Source organism: Nicotiana attenuata, chromosome 11 (genome assembly GCF_001879085.1).
Source record: "Nicotiana attenuata strain UT chromosome 11, NIATTr2, whole genome shotgun sequence".
NCBI lineage: Eukaryota > Viridiplantae > Streptophyta > Magnoliopsida > Solanales > Solanaceae > Nicotiana > Nicotiana attenuata.
Genome location: NC_031999.1, coordinates 6,692,001 through 6,713,759, shown reverse-complemented (window position 1 = coordinate 6,713,759; position 21,759 = coordinate 6,692,001). Strand labels below are relative to the sequence as shown.

The window sequence follows — 21,759 nt, the reverse complement described above, 5'->3', positions numbered from 1 at the left end:
ATATTCGTTTTCTGCGGGTACTATGCTTATAAAGCCAATTTGTCATGTGAATATATATTAAGTAATAGTTAAGATATTTCGCTACTTGTAAAAATTTTCAGTAGCATCTATCAAGTTTGAAGATACACGAGCTCAATGAGCTTCACAACCTACAATGGCGGAAGCAACTACAGGCTTCCAGATGATCGAAGCTTGAGAGGAAGAAGGAATTCTCAGATGAGTGAAGAGAGAAATCTGTTTCATTATGCACTAGCTGAGAGTATATATACAAACAATCTAGCTAATGACAGCTAATCAACTAAGTAACCAACTAGCCGACCTTCAACTGCCTTCTAACTAACAATCGGAATGAACAGTACTAACTAACTATAACTAACTACTGGAAAGAAAAGGAAGTACAGTGTTAATTATATTTACAGTATAATCTTAACACCCCCCCTCAAGTTGGAGGTGTAGAACACACAGCCAACTTGCCCAAGACAGTGGAGTGCTTGATCCCAGTAAGAGATTTGGTGAGAATGTCAGCCAGGTTATCATCAGTTCGAACATGGTAAAGCAGGATGAGGCCATCATTGAGTTTTGTCCTGACGAAGTGGCAATCAACCTCAATGTGTTTGGTACGTTCATGAAAGATTGGGTTCCTAGCAATGTGGAGAGTAGATTGGCTGTCACAAAATACAAGAATAGGAAGAGCGGGAGGGACTGTCAATTCTGTGAGTACACGATGGAGCCAGACAAGTTCACCAACGACCTTTCTAATGGATCTGTACTCTGCTTCTACGGAAGAAAGGTAGATGGTTTCTTGCTTCTTAGACTTCCAACTGATAGGGCTGTTACCCAAAAGGACAAGGTATCCTGATACAGACCTCCAAGAGTCAGGGCATGCAGCCCAATCAGAATCACAATAGGCTTTCTCTGAGAAATCATCATCATTGGACATAAAGAGACCTAAGGTGGGATCCTTGAGTAAATATCTGAGCATATGGTATGCTGCCTGAAGATGAGGTTCTCTAGGGTCCTGCATATATTGGCTTAGATGCTGGACCCCATAGGCTATGTCCAATCTAGTATTTGTGAGGAAGTTTAACTTCCCAACTAGCTGTCTGTAGAGAGTGGGATCAGATAGAGGTACTCCTTCTTTAGCTTTTAACTTAATTGTAGGATCAAGTGGAGAAGACAAACTTGTAGCATGGAGACAGTCATAGTCTTTGAGGAGATCAAGAGTAAACTTCCTTTGTGAGATTAAGATTCCACCTTTTCTGTAGAGTACTTTAAGTCCCAAGAAGTAGTACAATTCGCCTAAATCTTTGATTTTGAATCTGTCATGCAGGAATGTTTTGAGCAGGTGGATTTCAGTAAGATCATTGCCAGTGAGAAAAACATCATCTACATAGACCCCCACAAAGACCACACTGTCAGATGATCTCTTGTAAAAGAGAGAATAATCGTGCATGGAGTGAGTGTAGCCCCTGGAATATAGAGCATCAGCAAGTTTAGCATACCATTGTCTGCTAGCTTGATTTAGGCCATAGAGAGATTTGTTCAATTTACAAACTAGATCAGGAGAGGAGACTGCAAGTCCTTGGGGTAGCTTCATATATACCTCTTCATGTAAATCTCCATGAACGAAAGCATTGTTCACATCCAATTGAAATAGCTCCCAGTTCTTCTTAGCTGCAGTAGCAATTAGAGCTCTAATAGTGGTCATCTTCACCACTGGAGAAAAGGTTTCTGTGTAATCTATACCAGCCTTTTGTGTATAGCCTTTCACAACTAATCTGGCTTTGTATCTTTCCACACTCCCATCTGCTTTATGCTTTACCTTAAAAAACCCACTTGCAGCCTATGGCTTGTTTCCCAGCAGGCAAGGGGACTAAAGTCCAGGTGTTATTTGCATGAAGTGCTTCAAATTCCTGAATCATGGCATGTTGCCAGGCAGGATTGACTGCTGCTTCCTCATAAGATGAGGGCTCCCTGTCATTGCAAATGCTTCTCACAACCTGCTGACTATCAGTATTAAGGACATGAGGAGTAATATGGTTGTTTTGGTTAATGAGAGCATTAAGGGAAAAGGAAGGGTTGTTCTGGGAGGTTGCAGCATGCTGAGATTGTTTTAGGTTGGGCATGTTATAGACATATTCAGACAAGTAAGATGGGGTCTTATATACTCTGCTGGACACCCTTTGAATTGGTCTCTCAACAGAAGATGAGGGTTGGTTAACCCTAGAGGTGGTTATTAAGTCTGATGATGTGGTGGTAAGTGTAGGAGGTGAATGTACAGTGTGACTAGGTGACACAGGAGTATTTATGTGTGTGGTGTGGTTAGGTGATGGTGCAGTAGAGTTACTTATTTGAGAGGTCAAAGGATTGTGGACTGGGTAAGCACTACAGTCAGTAGGATGATCATGATATGTGACAGGAGTAGGCAAGAGAGAAGGAGAGTTTGGTACAGGTGGTAGTGAGAAGGGGAAGATGGATTCATGAAAGATCACATCTCTTGATACATGGATTTTCTTAGTAGTTAGGTTCAGTACCTTGTACCCCTTTACACCAAAAGGATATCCTATAAAGACATGTGGGGAAGTTCTTGGTTCAAATTTGTCTCTGTGAGGCTTAGGGACAGGTTGATAACATAAGCAACCAAAACTTTTTAAGTGTGAGTAGTTTGGTTTCTTTCCATGCAGCAGTTCAAAAGGGCACTTGTTTTTCGCGGGTACATAGGTAGTCGATTGATGAGAAATATTGTTGTAAGTACACACTCTCCCCAGTATCTCAATGGAAGTCTAGCTTGGAACAATAAAGCTCTAGCAGTTTCCAACAGGTATTTGTGTTTTCTCTCTACTATGCCATTTTGTTGGGGTGTATAGGGGCAGGTTCTTTGGTGTTCAATTCCTTTTGATTGAAAGAATGAAGTGGCCTCATTACTAGTGAATTCCAAGCCATTGTCTGACCTGACACATTTTATTTTGGTGGCAAATTGTATTTCAACCATGGATATGAAATTTTTGAGGGTGTGCAATGCATTACTTTTGCAACTGAGTAGATGAGTCCAAGTGGATCTACTAAAGTCATCTACTATGGTGAGAAAATACTTGAAATTGTCATGAGTAGGTACATGATAAGGTCCCCACAAATCTATGTGTAGGAGGTCAAATGTAGCAGAGGTGTTTGTAGTCTTTGGAGGAAAAGGGAGTCTAGCTTGTCTGGCCATAGGGCATATAGAACAAAGGAAGGGTTGTCTTGGTGCAAAGTCTGCTGGGATGTTGGGTATCATTTTCATTTTTGCAAAAGGCACATGACCAAGTCTATAATGCCATAACATGTTCATGTCATTCACATCATTTGAAAAAGACTCAGAATTGCAATCCCAGTATGTTTTATTGCAATGAGAACTATTTACAGTAGAAAGTGGAGACACAGTATTTATAATATAACTGGGATGTGGAGTAAAGGAAAGACATTGAGTATTTACAGATGAACTAGCTTGACAGGAATGAGAAAAACACGGTGTTGCAGTAGCAAGATCTGCATCCTTCTTTGCTGCAAAATTTCCTTTATTCAGACAGTCTGAGCAGAGAAGGTACAATCCATCATGGACTTTACCAATCTCCAGAGGCCTCTTCAGAGAAGGGGCCTGCAGAAAACAACATGTGTTAGAAAAGAAAGCTAAACATTTGAGGTGTGCTGTCAAAGAGCTAATGGAGATGAGGTTGTATTTGAAGGTTGGGACAAACAAAACTTTGTATAGGACTATTTTGGGTGTAAGAGTCACAGTTCCTATTTCTGTGACCTTGACTTTGTAGCCATTTGGCAATTTCACAAGTAAAGGATAGGGTAAAGTGACTATGTTCTGTAAGTGTGTTTTGTTAAAGGTCATGTGGTGTGAGGCTCCTGAGTCCAAAATCCATAAATCAGCCTTAACTTGAAAGCATTTGCACGACAGTTTGTCAAAATCTATAGAAGAAGTACAAGTCACAATACCTGCAAAATTTCCTGCAAAGTTCACTATTGCATTGGCTCGCCTTGCGTTTGAGCTGTTCTCTGCCCCATCATTCTGAAAGTGTTGCAGAAGTCTAACCACTTGATCATATTGCTCCCTTGAAAGGCTTACACTTTGGTTGTTATTACCTCCTTGGTTCTCTAAATCTTCTCCTTGGTTTGAAATTGTATTTGATGTCATGGTTTGTGTACCAGCCACAACATTTGCTGTAATGTTTCTTCCTCTATTGTTCTTAGGATGCTTATTATAGTTGTTTGAGTTATAATTTTGAGTTCCTTGTCGATTGAACTGTTGTGGATACCCATGAAGCTTGAAGCTCTTCTCCTTGGTATGACCTTGTTTCTTGCAGAAGTCACAAAAGGGCCTAGGTCTGTTGTTCACTGAGAATTTTGTCTTAAATGATCTTGGAGTTGTAATGCTGGTGTTCATTGCACTGGACTCAAAGTTCAACTGGTTCCTTAGTCGAAACTCTCTTTGTTTTTCCTCTTGCACTAGAAGGGCAAAAGATGGCAATGGATTCATCATCAAAATGCTTCCTCAAATTACAGTGTATACTTCATTCAAACCCATTAGGAACTGTATGAGTCTCCTGTCCTGCTCAACCTTGTTCATGTTCTCTTTTGCACCACAAGTGCACTGACAATTGCACACTGATTTAGCACTCAGATTTGTCAATTCTTCCCACAACTTCTTCATTTTAGTGTAATATCCAGTTATGTCGAGTACTCCCTGACTCAAGTCATTAATCTCTTTTTGGATTTGGTATAACTTTGCTCCATTTGTTTGATCATAACGATCTTCAAGCTCTCTCCATAGCTCAACTGAAGTGTTCACATATTCCACACTGTCTGCAATTTCTTTTGCAAGTGAATTTAAAATCCATGAGGTTACCATATCATCGCACCTCTCCCACTGCCTAAAACTTGCTGAATTTGAATTAGGTTTTACACATTCTCCAGTGATAAAGCCTAATTTGTTTTTAATAGAGAGGGATCTCAATACACCTCTCCTCCATGATCGATATCCTAAACCATCAAAAGGCACTGGGACCAAAACTAGCCCAGGGCTATCAGAGGGATGAATATAGAGTGGACTACTCACATCGATCGTCGATTGAATTTCCGATGTTACCGTATTCGTAGCACCTGCATCACCTACCTCCATGACTGCTTTAGTGCGAGATCAGGATTGAATGATAGAGAAGGTTGATTGACTGAGAAAATGAGGATACAGAGATTCTCGATTGAATGAGTTCAAATGAGAGCCCTAGCTTCGATCGTGAAGAAATTGATGAACTGCGATCTATGATTTCAGTGGATCGTCTTCTCAAAAGAGCACTCGCTCTGATACCATATCAAGTTTGAAGATACACAAGCTCAATGAGCTTCACAACCTACAATGGCGGAAGCAACTACAGGCTTCCAGATGATCGAACCTTGAGAGGAAGAAAGAATTCTCAGATGAGTGAAGAGAGAAATCTGTTTCATTATGCACTAGATGAGAGTATATATACAAACAATCTAGCTAATGACAGCTAATCAACATCTAATCAACTAAGTAACCAACTAGCCGACCTTCAACTACCTTCTAACTAACAACCGTAATGAACAATACTAACTAACTATAACTAACTACTGGAAAGGGAAAAGGAAGTACAGTGTTAATTATATTTACAGTATAATCTTAACAGCATCAAATTTCAGTCACCGACTGACCAAAAGAACCTTATAATTTCTCCAAAAAAAACATATAATTAATTAGGACAGTAATACCTAAGCGGGAGAATAAGACCCCATTTATTTATTTATTAAGATTAAAATATTTAAATATGAATACATGTGATCTTATTATTAAGTTATTTTATCTTAATTTAAATTGTGGATAATTAATATCATTTATTTTTGTAGAAAATGAATATGAGAACATCGTATTTATTTTAAAATAAAAATATTAAATTTAAATAAAATAATAAATAATTAGTACTATATGCATATAATAATAGAATTAGTATCTTAGTGTATATTGTTTAACCATAAAAAATATGTTCCTTGATCAAAGTCTAAATTTAGAAGAAAACGGGTTACTGATAACCAAGTTTTACTTTACTTTCACAATGATATTTAAAGAAAATGATTAGTATGGCAAATGAACTAATTGATGGTCAAATTGTAAAACCAAGACAGAGAATTTCGAGAAAGCAGTAAAGTAAAAAGTATATTTCAATAGTACTTGAGACCTGTCTTTACAAATAAAAATTTGTGTCCTTATATAGGAATGTACAATTGTAACAGTTTTCCCACGTAATTTGGGTTTATTATGGGCATTAATGATATTGATTGCCCATTATCTCGGATATCTATAACTGTCGTATTTATAGCTATAAATATCATATAACTATTCCGATTCTCCTTCCTTATTTACTTCTGGTTCATGTATCTTTCCTTTCTTTTGTTCTTTATTCATTCCATCCTCATCTCTTCTTTGTCAACTGTTAGGCTCGGTTCTCTTCTCTGTACTGCCTCGTGGGTGTTTCTCCCCGTGCCTTCTTCTCCCAATTAATTCTTTTAATTGAGGATGCCACTTGTTGCTATATCACTGTTCCACGTGTCATTCTATGTCAACATTCCAATATTCCATGTGTAACACCGTTTTACCACTAATACAAATAGTCTCCCCACTTTTTGAATATTCTCTACCGAATATTCGGGAAGTGGAAAGTTTTTATGGCGGGAATTCTCTGCCGCCGTTTTTCGAATACAATCATGTCTCCTTCAGAACCGATGTGACGCATATCACGTTAATGATGCTCCCGCAGATGATGCCCCTTAGTTTTTTCTTGCTTTCATGTTTGTTCAACTTTTGGGAAGTTTATTTTCTTTTTTGCAAGGTTGTTTTTTGGTTTACCCCTATCTTGTTTTGGGGTTTCATGACAAACAAGTACCTCTGTTTTTTCCAAAGTTTAATATGTCAGCTTCGGTTACTTTCACCTTTTATTTTGATATCTGAGCCTTTATTTTGTTCTTTGATATTTGAAATTGTATTTAGAAATTCTGTGATTTTGATAAACACAAACTTGTATAAAAGAGGGCCCTTTTATATAAGCGACACTGATGAAGAAGACATCTCATCTTCATTTTGGTGTAAATATATGAAAGATGAAATAGCAAAGGAAACAATTTGAAGAAGTTTCAGGCTTTGAACTTTCAAATAAATTTCGTATATGATTTTCTCTATTATTCGTACATTACTTTCACAACTTCTTTCTTTGTAGCTTTTCAGATACAAAATCGCATTTATTATCCCGTAACTAATAGAAAATCGAGTTTGTTATCCGGTGACTAATTTTTGGCCTTACTAAAAACTCGTAGGAACTTGGAGCGTATCTTGTCCTTCTTGCGAGTTCACACCTTCTCAAGGTTGCTTTAAGGTTTTTGATTCATGCTTAATTTTTGACTCTTTGGCTTGTGTTTTGACTCTTAGCTTCTGCCAGCTGAAATGAGTATTGCCCTTTATATGAATATAGCTTGCAATTTATTGACATATACCCTCTGATGAAGATCGTCCATTTTGAAATCTGATCATGTTCCTATCTCTCCATAAGAGATATATAAGCATTCCAAAAACAACTGCAATAATAGTTCCTATTCCCTTCTTCTGCCTAGCATAGGTAGTCACCCATTGTAGTTCCTCTGTCCATGTTCTTATCTGCCTCGGATACCCCAGCCAATTTAATAGTCTTTGCCATATAGTCTTCGTGTATGAGCAGTCGAAGAAGAGGTGTTCAAAATGTTCATCTGCCAGTCCACAGAAAACACAAGATGAATGAACTTGGATACCCATCTTCTGTAGTCTTTCAACAGTAGATAATCTCCCTTGGATGGCCAACCATAAATTGAACTTATGTCGAGGGTGTATATGAGGTTGCAAAGTCAGACACTTCCAGTACACCTTCTGGCCCTGAGGAGTCTGCATCTTGTATAACTTCTTCATACTGAATCTCCCATCTGTGCTCTGTAGCGCTGTCAGTCTTAAAAGTGGGTCTCCTTGCAAGGTAGGTAATTCCAATATAAACTTCCTAAGCTCAATAGCTTTCCTCACTACCCAAGCTGCATTCTTGGGTATGTGCTTGGTATCAATGATCTTGTTCTTTATGTAGTAAGAATGGATCCATCTAATCCATAGACAATCTTTTTTCTTGGTGATTGCCCATAGATATTTTTCCACTGTCACACCTCCTTTTTCTACCCGAAAAGGGGTATAAGGGAGTTTTTCCAATTTAAGTGACAATCGAAATGGGATTATTTATATTAAATTCAGAGTCGCCACTTGGGATAATTTATGGTGTCCCAAGTCACCGGTTTAAAATCTCGAGTCGAGGAAGTTTTACTCTATTATACAGTCTGCAAAACATAGAAATTCGGGTAAGGAATTCTGTTAACCCGGGAGAAGGTGTTAGGCATTCTTGGGTTCCGTAGTTTTAGCACAGTCGCTTTAATCATACTTGGCTTAATTAAATTGTCTAATTACTTACTTTAGAATCTATGTGCATTTACCTCTTTTAATTTAGAAATTATCTTAAAACAAGTCACGCGTACGTGTACCCATTTGTTTGGCGCGTCAAAAATCATGTCACGCGTACGTGTCCACAATTAATAACGCTTCATTATTATTAATAAAGTTTAGTCGAAGTTGCGCAAACACATAACCCGATTTTGTTTATAAGATCATGATTATGTCACGCGAACGTGTACACAACCACGATGGTATATTAAACGTGCCTAAAGCAAGCTACATATATTCATGTTTTAAACTAAGTTAAAGTTCAATCTAAAACTACTAACTGTAAGTAAATAAAAATAATATGCTGAGCCTTTAATTATTTAAGAGAAATCTGGGCCAACATTAAGCCCAATATTATCTAAAGATTTAAAAAAAAAAAAGGAAATAAGAAAACTGGGCTCAAAATCGAGCCCAGGAGCGAGGACAAAGGCAAACGGCCACACAGTTTCGAGTGGGGCAAATACCAGGCCCAGTTTTGTACAACTATACCTTCAGTACTAGAAGTCATTTTTATTACACTAAGCAGAAAGTTTAATAGATGAAATTGCTGAAGCAAATTAGGTAGGCATGGCGATTCTGATTATTCTAGGGTGAACTTGGCCCGCAGAAGGCTCAATAAACCATTTGATCACAATCATTTAAAGAAAAAAAAATGCTAGCACTGTTTGGGCCCTAAAATTGAGCCCAGCACACAAGGAAAGGGTCCAGAACCACACTAGAGGTGTTCCTGACCAGGCCACCCATTTAGGCCCACACTTGGCCCAATTTGCTATTATAGCCGATCGACCCTATTGAATATACTTGATAACAATTACATAAATCCTGGACATTAAATACTGACTAATCATACCCAAGAGTAATTAAATCAAGTTATACAAAATGGATAATAAATTTACACAGCCCTAATAATACCTCAGCAATCCTAATTATGAGTGAGGCTTCATAAAACATTCTAATCTTCAAGGCAATTTGCTCCAGCACATGTGATTTTGTAATTCAAAGAAAAAAAGTATTTGCATTTGCAAGGATAGCTACAGAGCTAGCTTGCAAATCTGCATCAAACTTATCACAATTGAAAACAAATGAAACAATAGTTAGGATTCAAGTGACTATAACTTGCATGATTTCAACACAAGGAAAACTCAGAGGAAAGACATGCCAATAACTTTTTTCAATGCTATTTCAAAGAGCCGATTCACAAATTTACAGTGACAAACAACAAGAGCCAACAACCATTCAAAACCCCAGAAATTAAGTCATGCTTACAAGTTCATATTACTAACTTAAATCAAGCTCTTTCTACCATTCAAACTACTACAAACTTCACTGAAGAATAGCATAACCGAACCAGAAACTAAACATGCTTACATTTAGTAATAAAACACAAGTATAACTTAAGTAAGATCATCTTTTCATTGCATTAAGTCAAAATAGCATAGAATATGTGGGGGTTTACATACCTATAAGCAGGAAAAATAACAGCAAAAAAAACCAATCAAGGGTATAAAATACAAGGGTGGAATCAGCTACTGGGTACAGCAATGAGGGAAAGCAGCAGTAATCAACAGCTTCACTATCAGGCCATACTCAGCTCTAGAACCCAGAAAAATCCTAGAGAAAATTTTTAAGTTTTTGCTCAAGAAGATCAAAAGATCAGAAGAAAACAGAGTAGTTGATATTCTCTTAGTGTTTTTTTAGGTTTCGATATCTCTGAGCCTAAAATGAGTGAAGAGAGACTCTATTTATAGGCATTCAAAATGCCATGTGCTGAAAAAGAATTAGGGAATTATTCCCTTCAGCCACAAAGGCATCTTTTAACAAACTTGGACATCTGGCTGTCCCTCATTGGCTTCAGCATTTTGTGCTGACCAAATGAGGCCAGGTGCCCCCTATTCTAGAACCTTCCAACATGGTCTTTATCCTATTTATATTTACCCACCCTTCAAACAAACCCCTTAAGTTTTCCTTTTGTTCAATTGACCCCTAGAAATGTCTACCGATTTACAAACTAAGGCAAACAAAAACAAGCATGCCAATGTTAATGGACAAATCAAAGCTAGACAGTGGTTGAATTTTAAACATATGAACATCAAAAATAAACCCAAACCCTAAAACGAGGCCAGTTCATGATGAACTCCACAAGGCTCTTCAGATTAACAATTTAGATGATGACAACACAAGACGACTGAATAAAAACTAAACCTAGGCTAATTAGGCAATAATTAAACCAAACTATTTAAAAGTTAAACTGATTAAGCAATTTTAAGCATACTAATAAATCAAAACAACAAAGATAACTAAACTTAATAAAAACTAAACTACTTTACGAATTAAACATGAGCTAAACCAAATTAACAACCTAATCGAACAATTGGCAAACTTATGATTCTGAGGTTAAATACATAGATTAATGAACCCTAAAACCTACTGACTAAGCATGGAAAAAACCTAACAATCCATAGATTAAGGCTACCTAAACTTCTTCATTTTTTGGTCAAAGAAAAAGCAAATAAAAGAAAACAGAGTAAAGAAGGAGAGAAGAAGAGGAAGGAAAAGAAGAAGAAAAAGAACAAGAGAATAGAAAGAGGAAAAGAGGAGCAGAGATACCTATTCTAGGCGGACGGGAAGTTGGCTCAGGCAGAACTCCGGCTTTCTTCGATTTAAACCGAAATAAGTGTTAATCGAATGTTCTTGTTGAGAACAAACGATTAACACCAGTTTCAGGCCAAATCGTCTTTGGAAACTTGAAGGCATGGGACTTAGGTTTTTGTATGTCACCAGGTCTGAAATTGGTGGGATTTGGGTGGGATTAGTGAAAACCAATGATGGATTTGGGAAGAAGGGGGGATGAGGATTGCAGGGTGTAATTTTAGAGTAGTTTGGAGACCGGCCGCCGCCGTGAAATAATTTTCTGCAGGCGGCAGCAAGGGTTTAGGCCGTGTGGGATTGGGAGCGTTTGAGGGCGGATGGTTTAGGTTAGGGACGATGAAGAGGAATGTGGGGGGTCTGAGGGGTTGGGGGGGGGGGCGTTTGGACAGTTATAAGGGATGGGGTGTTAAGTTAAAGACCGTTAGATTAGATTGAATGAAAGGATGAGATGGAGTTTGACCAAATGGCGTCGTTTTAAACAAAGGGGGCTGGACCGGGTACACTTGGGGTATTGGTCTAGGTTTGGGCGGATTTGGCCCAATTTCAAGACCAAGTTAACCCTTTTTTCCAATTTCTTTTCTCTTTGTTGTTTTTCTTTTTCTTCATTTTCTTTTCTTTTTCTTCCATCAATTAAAATCCTAAATTCATCTAATTTGCAAAATTAAACTAATTATCTGTTTATAATATTTACAAAAATTATCTAATCCTAAATTAAAGAAGAGAAAATTACTAACTTAACATTTTAAAGCTAAAAATGTAAATGAATGATATTTTTTGTGATTTCCATCTTAATAATAATTAATTAACCAAATTAATCCTAAAATACGAACACACAACCTAATATGCAATGCAGGGAATTTTGTTTTATTTTCGGGGTATTTTCTATGCTTTAATACATGCAAAAATGCAAATAAAAAATTCAAACACTTGAACAAATATTCCTATAAAATTTATAAATTGAAATGACCTACAAAAACCTGTTGTGAGATTCTGTAGGAGTATTTTGGGTCGGACAAAAATCACGTGCTCACAGCTTCCCCTCTTTGCTCGGAAACACGTAGAGTTTTCGGGCAAAGATAAAGTGAGCAAATACGAGCGATTTTTGCCTGTTTGGAAACTCCATAGGAAGTATTTTTAAAAAGTCTGACCGAACCTTGCTTCCAAGGTTGCCTACATATCCTTAGCTATAAAGGAATTAGGTTAGTGTAGTTCTGGAAGTTTGGTAGCTGGGACTACCAGAAAGCAGTGATTTCACTGCTGCTGCTTACTGAACTCCTTATTACACCAAAATCAAAATGAAAAGAAGCTAGGAAAATCTATGATCTATGAATTACAAAATTACTATCTATATGGCTTCAATTTTGCTCTTGGAACTTCTGTAGTTCTGCCGCGCATCTTGAACTGTTGACTTGCGTTCTCGAGGTGAGCTTCTGTTACTTCTAACTTGCATTGACCCCATTCTTCAGGCGAGTTCTTGCTGTTGTCTTGGGCTTAACTCTGAAATGTGTTTCCTCGTTTCCCCAGGCGGGCGCTTTAATATTTGAAATCAATTATCTTGTTCTCCAGGTAATGAATTCCCTTGTTCTCCAGGTGGGCGCCCGATGCTTGAACTTGAAATGAATTCCCTTGTTCTCCAGGTGGGCGCCTGATGCTTGAACTTGAAATGAATTCCCTTGTTCTCCAGGTGAGCGCCTGATGCCGAAACTTGAAATGGATTCCCTTGTTCTCCAGGTGAGCGCCTGATGCGGAAACTTGAAATGGATTCCCTTGTTCTCTAGGTGGGTGCCTGATGCTTGAACTTGAAATGAATTCCCTTGTTCTCCAGGTGGGCGCCTGATGCATGAACTTGAAATGAATTCCCTTGTTCTCCAGGTGGGCGCTTGATGCCGAAACTTGAAATGAATTCCCTTGTTCTCCAGGTGGGCGCCTGATGTTGAAACTTGAAATGAATTCCCTTGTTCTCCAGGTGGGCGCCTGATGCCGAAACTTGAAATGAATTCCCTTGTTCTCCAGGTGGGCGCCTGATGTTGAAACTTGAAATGAATTCCCTTGTTCTCCGGGTGGGCGCCTGATGCCGAAACTTGAAATGAATTCCCTTGTTCTCTAGGTGGGTGCCCGATGCTTGAACTTGAAATGAATTCCCTTGTTCTCCAGGTGGGCGCTTGATGCCGAAACTTGAAATGAATTCCCTTATTCTCCAGGTGGGTGCCTGATGCTTGAACATGAAATGAATTCCCTTGTTCTCCAGGTGGGCGCCTAATGCCGAAACTTGATATGAATTCCCTTGTTCTCCAGGTGGGCGCCTGATGCCGAAACTTGAAATGAATTCCCTTATTCTCCAGGTGGGCGCGTGCCATTACAATAAAACAGACAAAACAAATGAAACTTTTCTCCCCCAGTTTGGTACTGGAACATCTGTGAGTGTTAATCGAATCCTATTATCTAAAACAAAACCCAAAGAATTTAACGTTAAATCCCATTATCCAGGAGGGCCCTGAGAATTAAAATTAAATCTCATCTTAACAGTGAAAACTTCAAAGCTCAATTCTACTTCCTAAAGGTAAAACTTACGCTAAATCTCACTATCTAATGAAGGTCTTAAAAACTTAAAACTAAATTCCATTATCCAGGAGGGTCCTGACAACTTTAAAACTGCATCCCATTATCCAGGAGGGTCCTAAAAATTAGAATTAAATCTCATCTCAAGAATGGAAACTTGAAAGCTAAATCCTATTTCCTAAAGGTAAAACTTGCGCCGTCTCATTATCTATGAAGGTGTTAAAAACTTAAAACTAAATTCCATTATCCAAGAGGGGCCTGAAAACTTACGGCCGAACCTGTCTGGCACATGCTTTCCTCATGGAGGGTTCCTCCAAAACACGAAATTTCCTGCCCCTGTTTCAATCAAAGAAAATCTTATCAGTTTGAAATATGGTGGTTAGTTTGCGGCATTCTTGCTGAAGGTGGCCTTTCCACTGCCATGCTTTGTTCTGATTAGCTGCCTTGGGCTAGCAAAGAATTATCTGACTTTCTGACCGGACCTCAACCACAGAACCCTAAATGATCCGAGTAACTTGCACTCAGCCTGTTATTTAACAACTCTATCTTGCCAATTTTTGAAACATCGTACTTCTCAAAATTCGTGAGCCAATTGACCACTTGAACTCCCTATAAAACCTTGTTGCTTATTCTGAATCACACCATTTGTGATGTGCTCCGGCCAAACTTTTGCTTTGTTCAATTGAAAGTCGGTAATAGGCTTTGAAATCCTTTCTTGCTTGTTTAACAAGACTATCATTGAGAAAGACTTAGAGAAGTAGACCCAAAAGAAAATGAAATGAAGTGACTCCGTGAATTTAGGGATAAAGAAGAAAATTTTAAAACAAGATGGCTATTTGAGGAAGAATGAAAAAGAAACTTATCTGAGTGAAGCAACTGGCACCAATGATCATCACATGCATTTCGGATTAATCAGCCTAGTCCATTCAACCAATCACCTTTCAGTCTTCATACTTTATGCCTGGGATCCCTATAATTCAATCTCTCTGCAAAGTCACTAACCTTATTCGGTGTGGTGCCCTGATGGGTTTTCACCAACAAACCTCTCTCATTTGTTCATCTCTCAACTCACCGTCGCCTTATGGTGCCCGCGAGGTTTTTTACCAATAAGACTCTCTCATTTTAATTTCTCTCAGCTTTCCATCGCCCTACGGTGCTCGTGAGGGTTTTCACCAATAGGACTCTCTCATTTATTTATTTTCCTTGTGCCTATGAACAAAAGTGTTACCCATGATGTGAATCATACCTCTACCTCGCTTGACTTGGCATTACTCGAAAATTTGTCGGAAGGTCTTTCTTTGGACTGTAATGTAGGCTTTTGGATAGGGTTAGAAAGAAAGGATATCATAACGGCTCAAAAACAGTTTTAGATAACAGGGTTCAAAATTACAACTTTTGGAATCGGATCTTTCGCAACACCACATCTTCTGCTCCAGTTTCTTTGAGTCTGGGGAAGTTTGGACTTTTATTTTGATGGGACCGAACCGTGAGGCTATCACGTATCCTTAAAAGTAATAAGGTCGAACGTAGTTCAAGACATAAAAGTTGCTTCGTTTTGTTACTTTTCTTTTGCTTTTTTTTATCTTTTTCTTTTTCCTTTTTTCATCTTTTCCCTTTTTTCTTTCTCTTTTTCTTTTTCCTTCTTTTCTTCCTTTTCTCTATCTTTAGAGCCTACTGCCGATTCCAAAAGAGGGGTATGAAAGAAAATAAATAAGTCTCAAAAGGGGTAACAAAGGATAAAGTGTTTGGATAGCAGAATAAAATGCCTTCGTCATTCCAATCTTTGAAAAATGCCAAATACAAACAACGCAATTGACGACAAACCAAAGAAATCATACATAATATTCTTGACTGTATCAAAATTAACAGCCATATCTATACATTTGCCTTCTATATCTGTTAATTACGAAGCGCCGTTGGGCAACACTCTCGTTACAATGAACGGCCCCTGCCAGTTTGGGGCGAACTTACCTTTAGCTTCAGCTTGATGTGGCAGGATGCGTTTCAATACCTGCTGACCCACTTCAAATTTCCAGGGACGCGCCTTCTTGTTGTATACTCTTGCCATTCTCTTTTGATACAACTGACCATGACATATTGCCACCAGTCTTTTCTCATCAATCAGACTTAACTGCTCCAATCGGGTTTTGACCCACTCATCATTATCAATTTCAGCTTCAGCGACAATCCGAAGGGATGGAATCTCAACCTCCGCGGGTATAATCGCTTCAGTCCCATACACCAGCGAATAAGGAGTTGCACCTAGTGAAGTGCAAACAGTAGTGCGATAACCCAACAACGCAAAAGGCAACTTCTCATGCCACTACCTAGAACCTTGTACCATTTTTCGAAGTATCTTCTTTATGTTCTTGTTGGCCGCCTCAACAGCTTCATTTGCTTTGGGGAGATATGGGGTGGAATTTTGATGCATAATCTTGAACTGTTGGCATACCTCTTTCATCAGATGGCTGTTGAGATTTGCAACATTATCTAAGATGATTACCTTGGGGATTCCGAACCGACATATGAGATTTGAATGAACAAAATTCACCACTGCTTTCTTGGTCACCGATTTGAAAGTTACAGCTTCGACCCACTTTGTGAAATAATCAATGGCCACCAGAATAAACCTATGACCATTTGATGCTGCCGGCTCAATTGGTCCAATGACATCCATACCCCAAGCAATAAAGGGCCGAGGTGCGAACATTGTATGTAACTCCGATGGCGGAGAATGAATCAGATCACCGTGTACCTGACATTAATGATATTTGCGCACGAAACTGATACAATCTCGTTCTATGGTGAGCCAATAATAACCTGCTCGAAGAATTTTCTTTGCCAAAACATTTCCACTCATATGTGGCCCGCAAACTCCGGAATGCACCTTGGTCATGATGGTCGTGGCTTGTTTAGTATTTACACACCTCAGCAGTCCAAGATCTGGAGTTCTTTTGTACAAAACATCTCCACTTAAGAAAAATCCACTAGCCAGGCGTCCAGTCGTTCTCTTCTGATCACATGTGGCCTGTACCGGGTATACCCCCGACTTGATGTACTCCATGATATCGTGGAACCAAGGTTCACCATCAAGTTCCTCTTCCACCACGTTACAATAAGCATGCTGATCACGAACTTGAATGTGCAGAGGGTCAATATAAGGCTTATCTGGATGGTGTAACGGTAAGGCCCCGTGAAAATTTGTACTCAAAACCTAGTAGCTCGTAGTGCCCAGTTCCGAGTATGCATTAGGAATGTGTAAGCTCGCCGCGGTTCAGACCCTTTTGTACTGATCTAAGCATTTAAAAAATCAAGAATAAAAGTTTTCCAGAGCTATTATGCGGTCCAGAATGCGGTCGCAAATCAAGTATGCGGACCACATTTCTATCGCAAAGTGAGTCAGTGTGTTAGTCAAATTTGAGGTCAAAATGCGGTCCATTATGCGATCGCATAACTGATATGCAGACCGCATAGTCGTCACATAATCATCTTGGTATTTTGTAAAGGGCAGTTATGCGGTGCATTATGCGACCGCAGAACGGGTATGCGGACCGCATTTCTGCCGCAAACCCAAACAGAATGTTTAAAGTTTTGGAGCACTTTTGCGGTCCAATCTGCGGACCGCATTTCCTCTTTGCGATCGCATACCTGACTTGGGGCTCCTATTTTTCTAAATTTTAAACCCGACCCCTTCTTCAATAAAACACCCCAACCCTTCATTTTAACACATTTTCTGAGAAAAACTAGGGAGAGGGAAGAGAAATTTCTTGAGAGAGAAAGTCCTACCTGTATCAATTTGATTCTTCAAAGTCACCCGTGCCGGGAAATTTCAAGCAATGTCTTCATCTTCGTTCTTGCAGGTAAAATCCCCAACCCTTTTTATTGGTTTTCAGATTTAAACAAAAAGGGGGATTCTCATGCATTGATTCTTGAAAAATATAAGTTGAACCATACATGCATGTTCTTTAATATCTAAAGTCTAGTAAGAGGAAGTGGGTAGGAGTATAGATTTGCAAAAGGAGCGGTTGATCACCTAAATAAGTTCAGGTTGTATTTGTGAACTTCAATTCTAAGATATATTTGTGAACTTCAATTGTAATGTGTTAACTTGTGAACTAGATTGACGGTACTAGGCTGTTTGGTGAATTGAAAGTAGAAGTTAAAAAGGAAAGTTCGACTCCAGGTATGTATGCTAACTTTAACCTTTGTAAAGTCACCTTGTTTGGTGTACGAGTATTTGGTATGTGTTACCTATGTGGACTATTTGTGAATTCTTGTGATTAATATGCCTTGAACATTGTTGGTTAAGTCTCCCGATATAATGGTGTAAGTAAATGGCAACAAACCAAGTGTGTGTGTGTGTGTGAATGTGTTTATGTGGTAAGAGCTGTGTAACAAATGATGGAAAGAAATCGTAATTGATGCAATTGAAACAACTGTGGTAATATCATATGTGACTTGTCGTTGTCAATTATCGTTGTGACTTAAATTGTATACGGGCTGTTGTATATGATGGAAATGGTATTGATTGTTATGAAATTTTTTTGTGAATTGTTGTTGTTGTTGTGTGAAATGTGATTGTCCGGTGGGATCGGGTTGCGCGCCGCAACACGAAGTAGTAAGGTGTGGGTTGTGGTGATAAGGGTGGCCGAGGTAATAAGGGTGACCGAGGTAATAAGGGTGGAAAAGTGATCGAAATCACTATTGAAATGAACATATGTGAAAGTTGTGAAATCATTGATGTGATGAAATAATGTTGAAAGGGGAAAAGGAGAGATTGTGAAACTTCTTTGGCTTTGGTTGTTCCTTTCATGTGCATTTGATTGTTGATTCTATTACTGTTCGTTACTTGTGTATTGCTTGATTTTACTTGGGGTAAAGTTTGTTCATACATACCAGTACAATTCAAATGTACTGACGTCCCTTTTGCCGGGGGCGCTACATTCGTGTTATGATTGTAGGTGGATCTATAGCCGATACTCCGGTTCACCGACAGTAGCACTCCTTCACTTTCCGTCAGCTGTATTGGTGAGCCCCTTTCCTTTCGGGGCCGTGCGTGGCTCATGCCGCTTTTCTTCCCGGAGTCTTATTTTTGGTATTTGTGTAAGGTATAGTCAGAGCCTTGTTACCGATAAGTATTGTAAAACTCTTTTGTATCCTTAGAGGCTCCGTAGACAGGAAACGTGGGTTATGTACTTATGTATTTTGTATATGGGCAGTAAAACTGGGTGACCACGTAAAGTAAGCATGTATGTTATGTATATTTCGTAGGAATGTGTTTAATCATAAACGGCTATTTCACTTGAATAATGGGTATTGAAATCATGGGGTAGCACGTGGGTTAGGAAAGGCACCCAAGTCCGCTTGACTGGGGCTACCCGGTCGAGCGCCGGTCGCGCCCCTTGGTTTTGGGGCGTGACAGTAACATCGACACCAGAGTAGACAAGGCATCGACAACTTCATTATGGATCCTAGGAATATGCCCGAACTCTAATGATCTGAATCGTTGACAAAGGTCATGCAAACATTGCCAATATGGTATGAGCTTCAAATCTCGAGTCTCCCATTCTCCCTGAATTTGGTGCACCAATAGATTTGAATCTCCCAAAACCAGTACTTCCTGGACTCCCATGTCTACAGCTAACCTCAAACCCAAAATGCACGCTTCATACTCAGCCATGTTGTTGGTACAATAGAAACAAAGCTGGGTTGTGACAGGGTATGGTGCCCTGTTTCAGAAATGAGCACATCTCCTATTCCAACACCTTTCATGTTAGCGGCTCCATCAAAGAAAACTTTCCAACCTGGCTTTTCATCATGCTCAGTCTCGTCAATATGCATCACCTCTTCATCAGGAAAGTAGGTCTTCAATGGCTCATATTCTTCATCCACAGGGTTTTCGGCCAAATGATCGGCCAAAGCTTGGGCTTTCATCGCAGTCCGAGTCACATAGATGATATCAAACTCTGTGAGCTTAATCTGCCACTTTGCAAGTCTTCCTGTGCGCATAGGCTTCTGAAAGATATACTTTGGAGGATCCATGCGAGAAATGAGATAAGTAGTGTAGGACGACAAATAATGCTTCAACTTTTGTGCCACCCACGTGAAGGCGCAACACGTCCTTTTAAGGAGAGTATACTTGACCTCATAATAAGTGAACTTCTTGCTGAGATAATAAATGGCCTGCTCCTTCTTGCCAGTGATATCATGTTGTCCCAACACACAACCAAACGAATTATCCAGGACTGTCAAATAAAGAATTAAAGGCCTCCCGGGTTCCGGCGGGACTAGCACAGGTGGGTTTGACAAGTACCTCTTGATCTTGTCGAATGCTTCCTAACACTCGTCGGTCCATTTGACTGCGACATCTTTCTTTAGATGCTTAAAGATGGGCTCACAGGTTGTCGTGAGTTGAGCGATAAACCTGCTGATGTAGTTTAAAACTCATCACCTCAGTCTTGTTCTTTGGCAGTGGCAATTCCTGGATGGCCTTAATCTACGGATCCAACTCAATACCTCGCCGACTGACTATTAATCCCAACAATTTCCCAGATGGCACACCAAATGCACACTTTGTATGGTTGAGCTTAAGATTGTACCTGCGGAGCCTCTGGAAAAACTTTCTCAAGTCTCCGACATGGTCTGACTGCCTCCTGGATTTTATGATCACATCATCTACGTAGACCTCAATCTCCTTATGTATCATGTCATGAAATATAGTAGTCATTGCCCTCATGTAAGTTGCCCAAGCATTTTTCAAACCAAATGCATTACCCGGTAACAATATGTTCCCCATGGCGTGATGAATGTTTTTTTTTCAGCATCTTCCTCATCCATTAAGATCTGATGATACCTCGCATTGCAATCCACAAAAGACCCAATCTCATGCTTGGCACAGTTATCAATCAAAATACGGATATTTGGCAACGGGAAGTTATCCTTCAGACTTGCTTTGTTGAGATCGCGATAATCAACACACACCCTGGTCTTACCATCTTTCTTTGGCACATGCACAACATTAGCTAACCATGTGGGATACCGCGTGACTCGAATGACCTTCACATCAAGCTGCTTTGTGACTTCTTCTTTGATCTTCACACTCATGTCAGTTTTTAACTTCCTTAACTTCTGCTTGACGGGAGGGAATGGTGGATCAATTGGAAATTTGTGAACTACCAGGTCAGTACTCAAATCCGGCATGTCATCATATGACCACACAAAAATATCTTTATATTCAAATAGTGCTTTGATTATTTCTTCCTTGATTTGTGGTTCCAGGTGTACACTTATCTTGGTTTCTATGACATTATCTGGATCTCCTAAATTGATTGCTTCAGTTTCATTCAAATTAGGCTTCGGTTTCTCTTCAAAGTCATTTAGTTCTTTACTAATTTCCTCAGATGCCTCCTCCTCATCGTATTTTGTTTCATCATCACACTCTACTTCTTGGATTATTATTTCAGAGTTAGATTGACTTTTAAGACTTGACCAAAAATTCCTCATGCATGTCATGTCATTGAAACCATCATAAAAAGAACTGTACAAAGAAAAACAAAAATGACACTATCAGGAGTAATGGAAAAGGGAAATTGCATTTCATTGAAAATAAAGGATAGAAGGGTTTGTACATCACAAGAGAAAAATAAAAATCTGGATTACAACCCTGGAATAACCCAGATAACAGAAAGGAAAACAAAGCAAACTACCAAAACTCCTTCCGAGTAGGGAGAGGAGTAGCCTTCCAATTGTTAATCTTCATTTTTGGCCCGACGAACTGCACATCCACTTTGCTAGAACCTTCTCCAATTTCCACCATGTTCACCTCATAAAATAACCTTTGGAACCTTTCAATTAATTCTTCATCAGCGTTGACCGCAAGCTTTGGGATTGCTGACACTGGGCGCTTCACGACCCCTGGCTTGACGAAGGACCTGGAGAGGCGTGGGATAGGCTTCGGCAGTGACCATGCCTTCTTTCTCGACCTTTTAGCT

The 21,759-nt window shown here is 39.2% G+C and overlaps 2 protein-coding genes across 2 annotated transcripts; both read right to left on the bottom strand.

The window, feature by feature from the left end:
* On the bottom strand, positions 440 to 1,708 carry LOC109234678 (uncharacterized mitochondrial protein AtMg00810-like). The gene has a single exon (XM_019400746.1). The coding sequence runs from the start codon at positions 1,706 to 1,708 to the stop codon at positions 440 to 442; it is 1,269 nt and encodes a 422-aa protein (XP_019256291.1).
* On the bottom strand, positions 4,538 to 5,164 carry LOC109234677. Its single transcript, XM_019400745.1, has one exon. It carries the CDS (start codon positions 5,162 to 5,164, stop codon positions 4,538 to 4,540), a length of 627 nt encoding a protein of 208 aa, XP_019256290.1.

Bases quoted from the DNA above. Each gene is read 5' to 3' on its own strand.
- LOC109234677 (XM_019400745.1), bottom strand. From the start codon at position 5,164: ATGGAGGTAGGTGATGCAGGTGCTACGAATACGGTAACATCGGAAATT.
- LOC109234678 (XM_019400746.1), bottom strand. From the start codon at position 1,708: ATGACCACTATTAGAGCTCTAATTGCTACTGCAGCTAAGAAGAACTGG.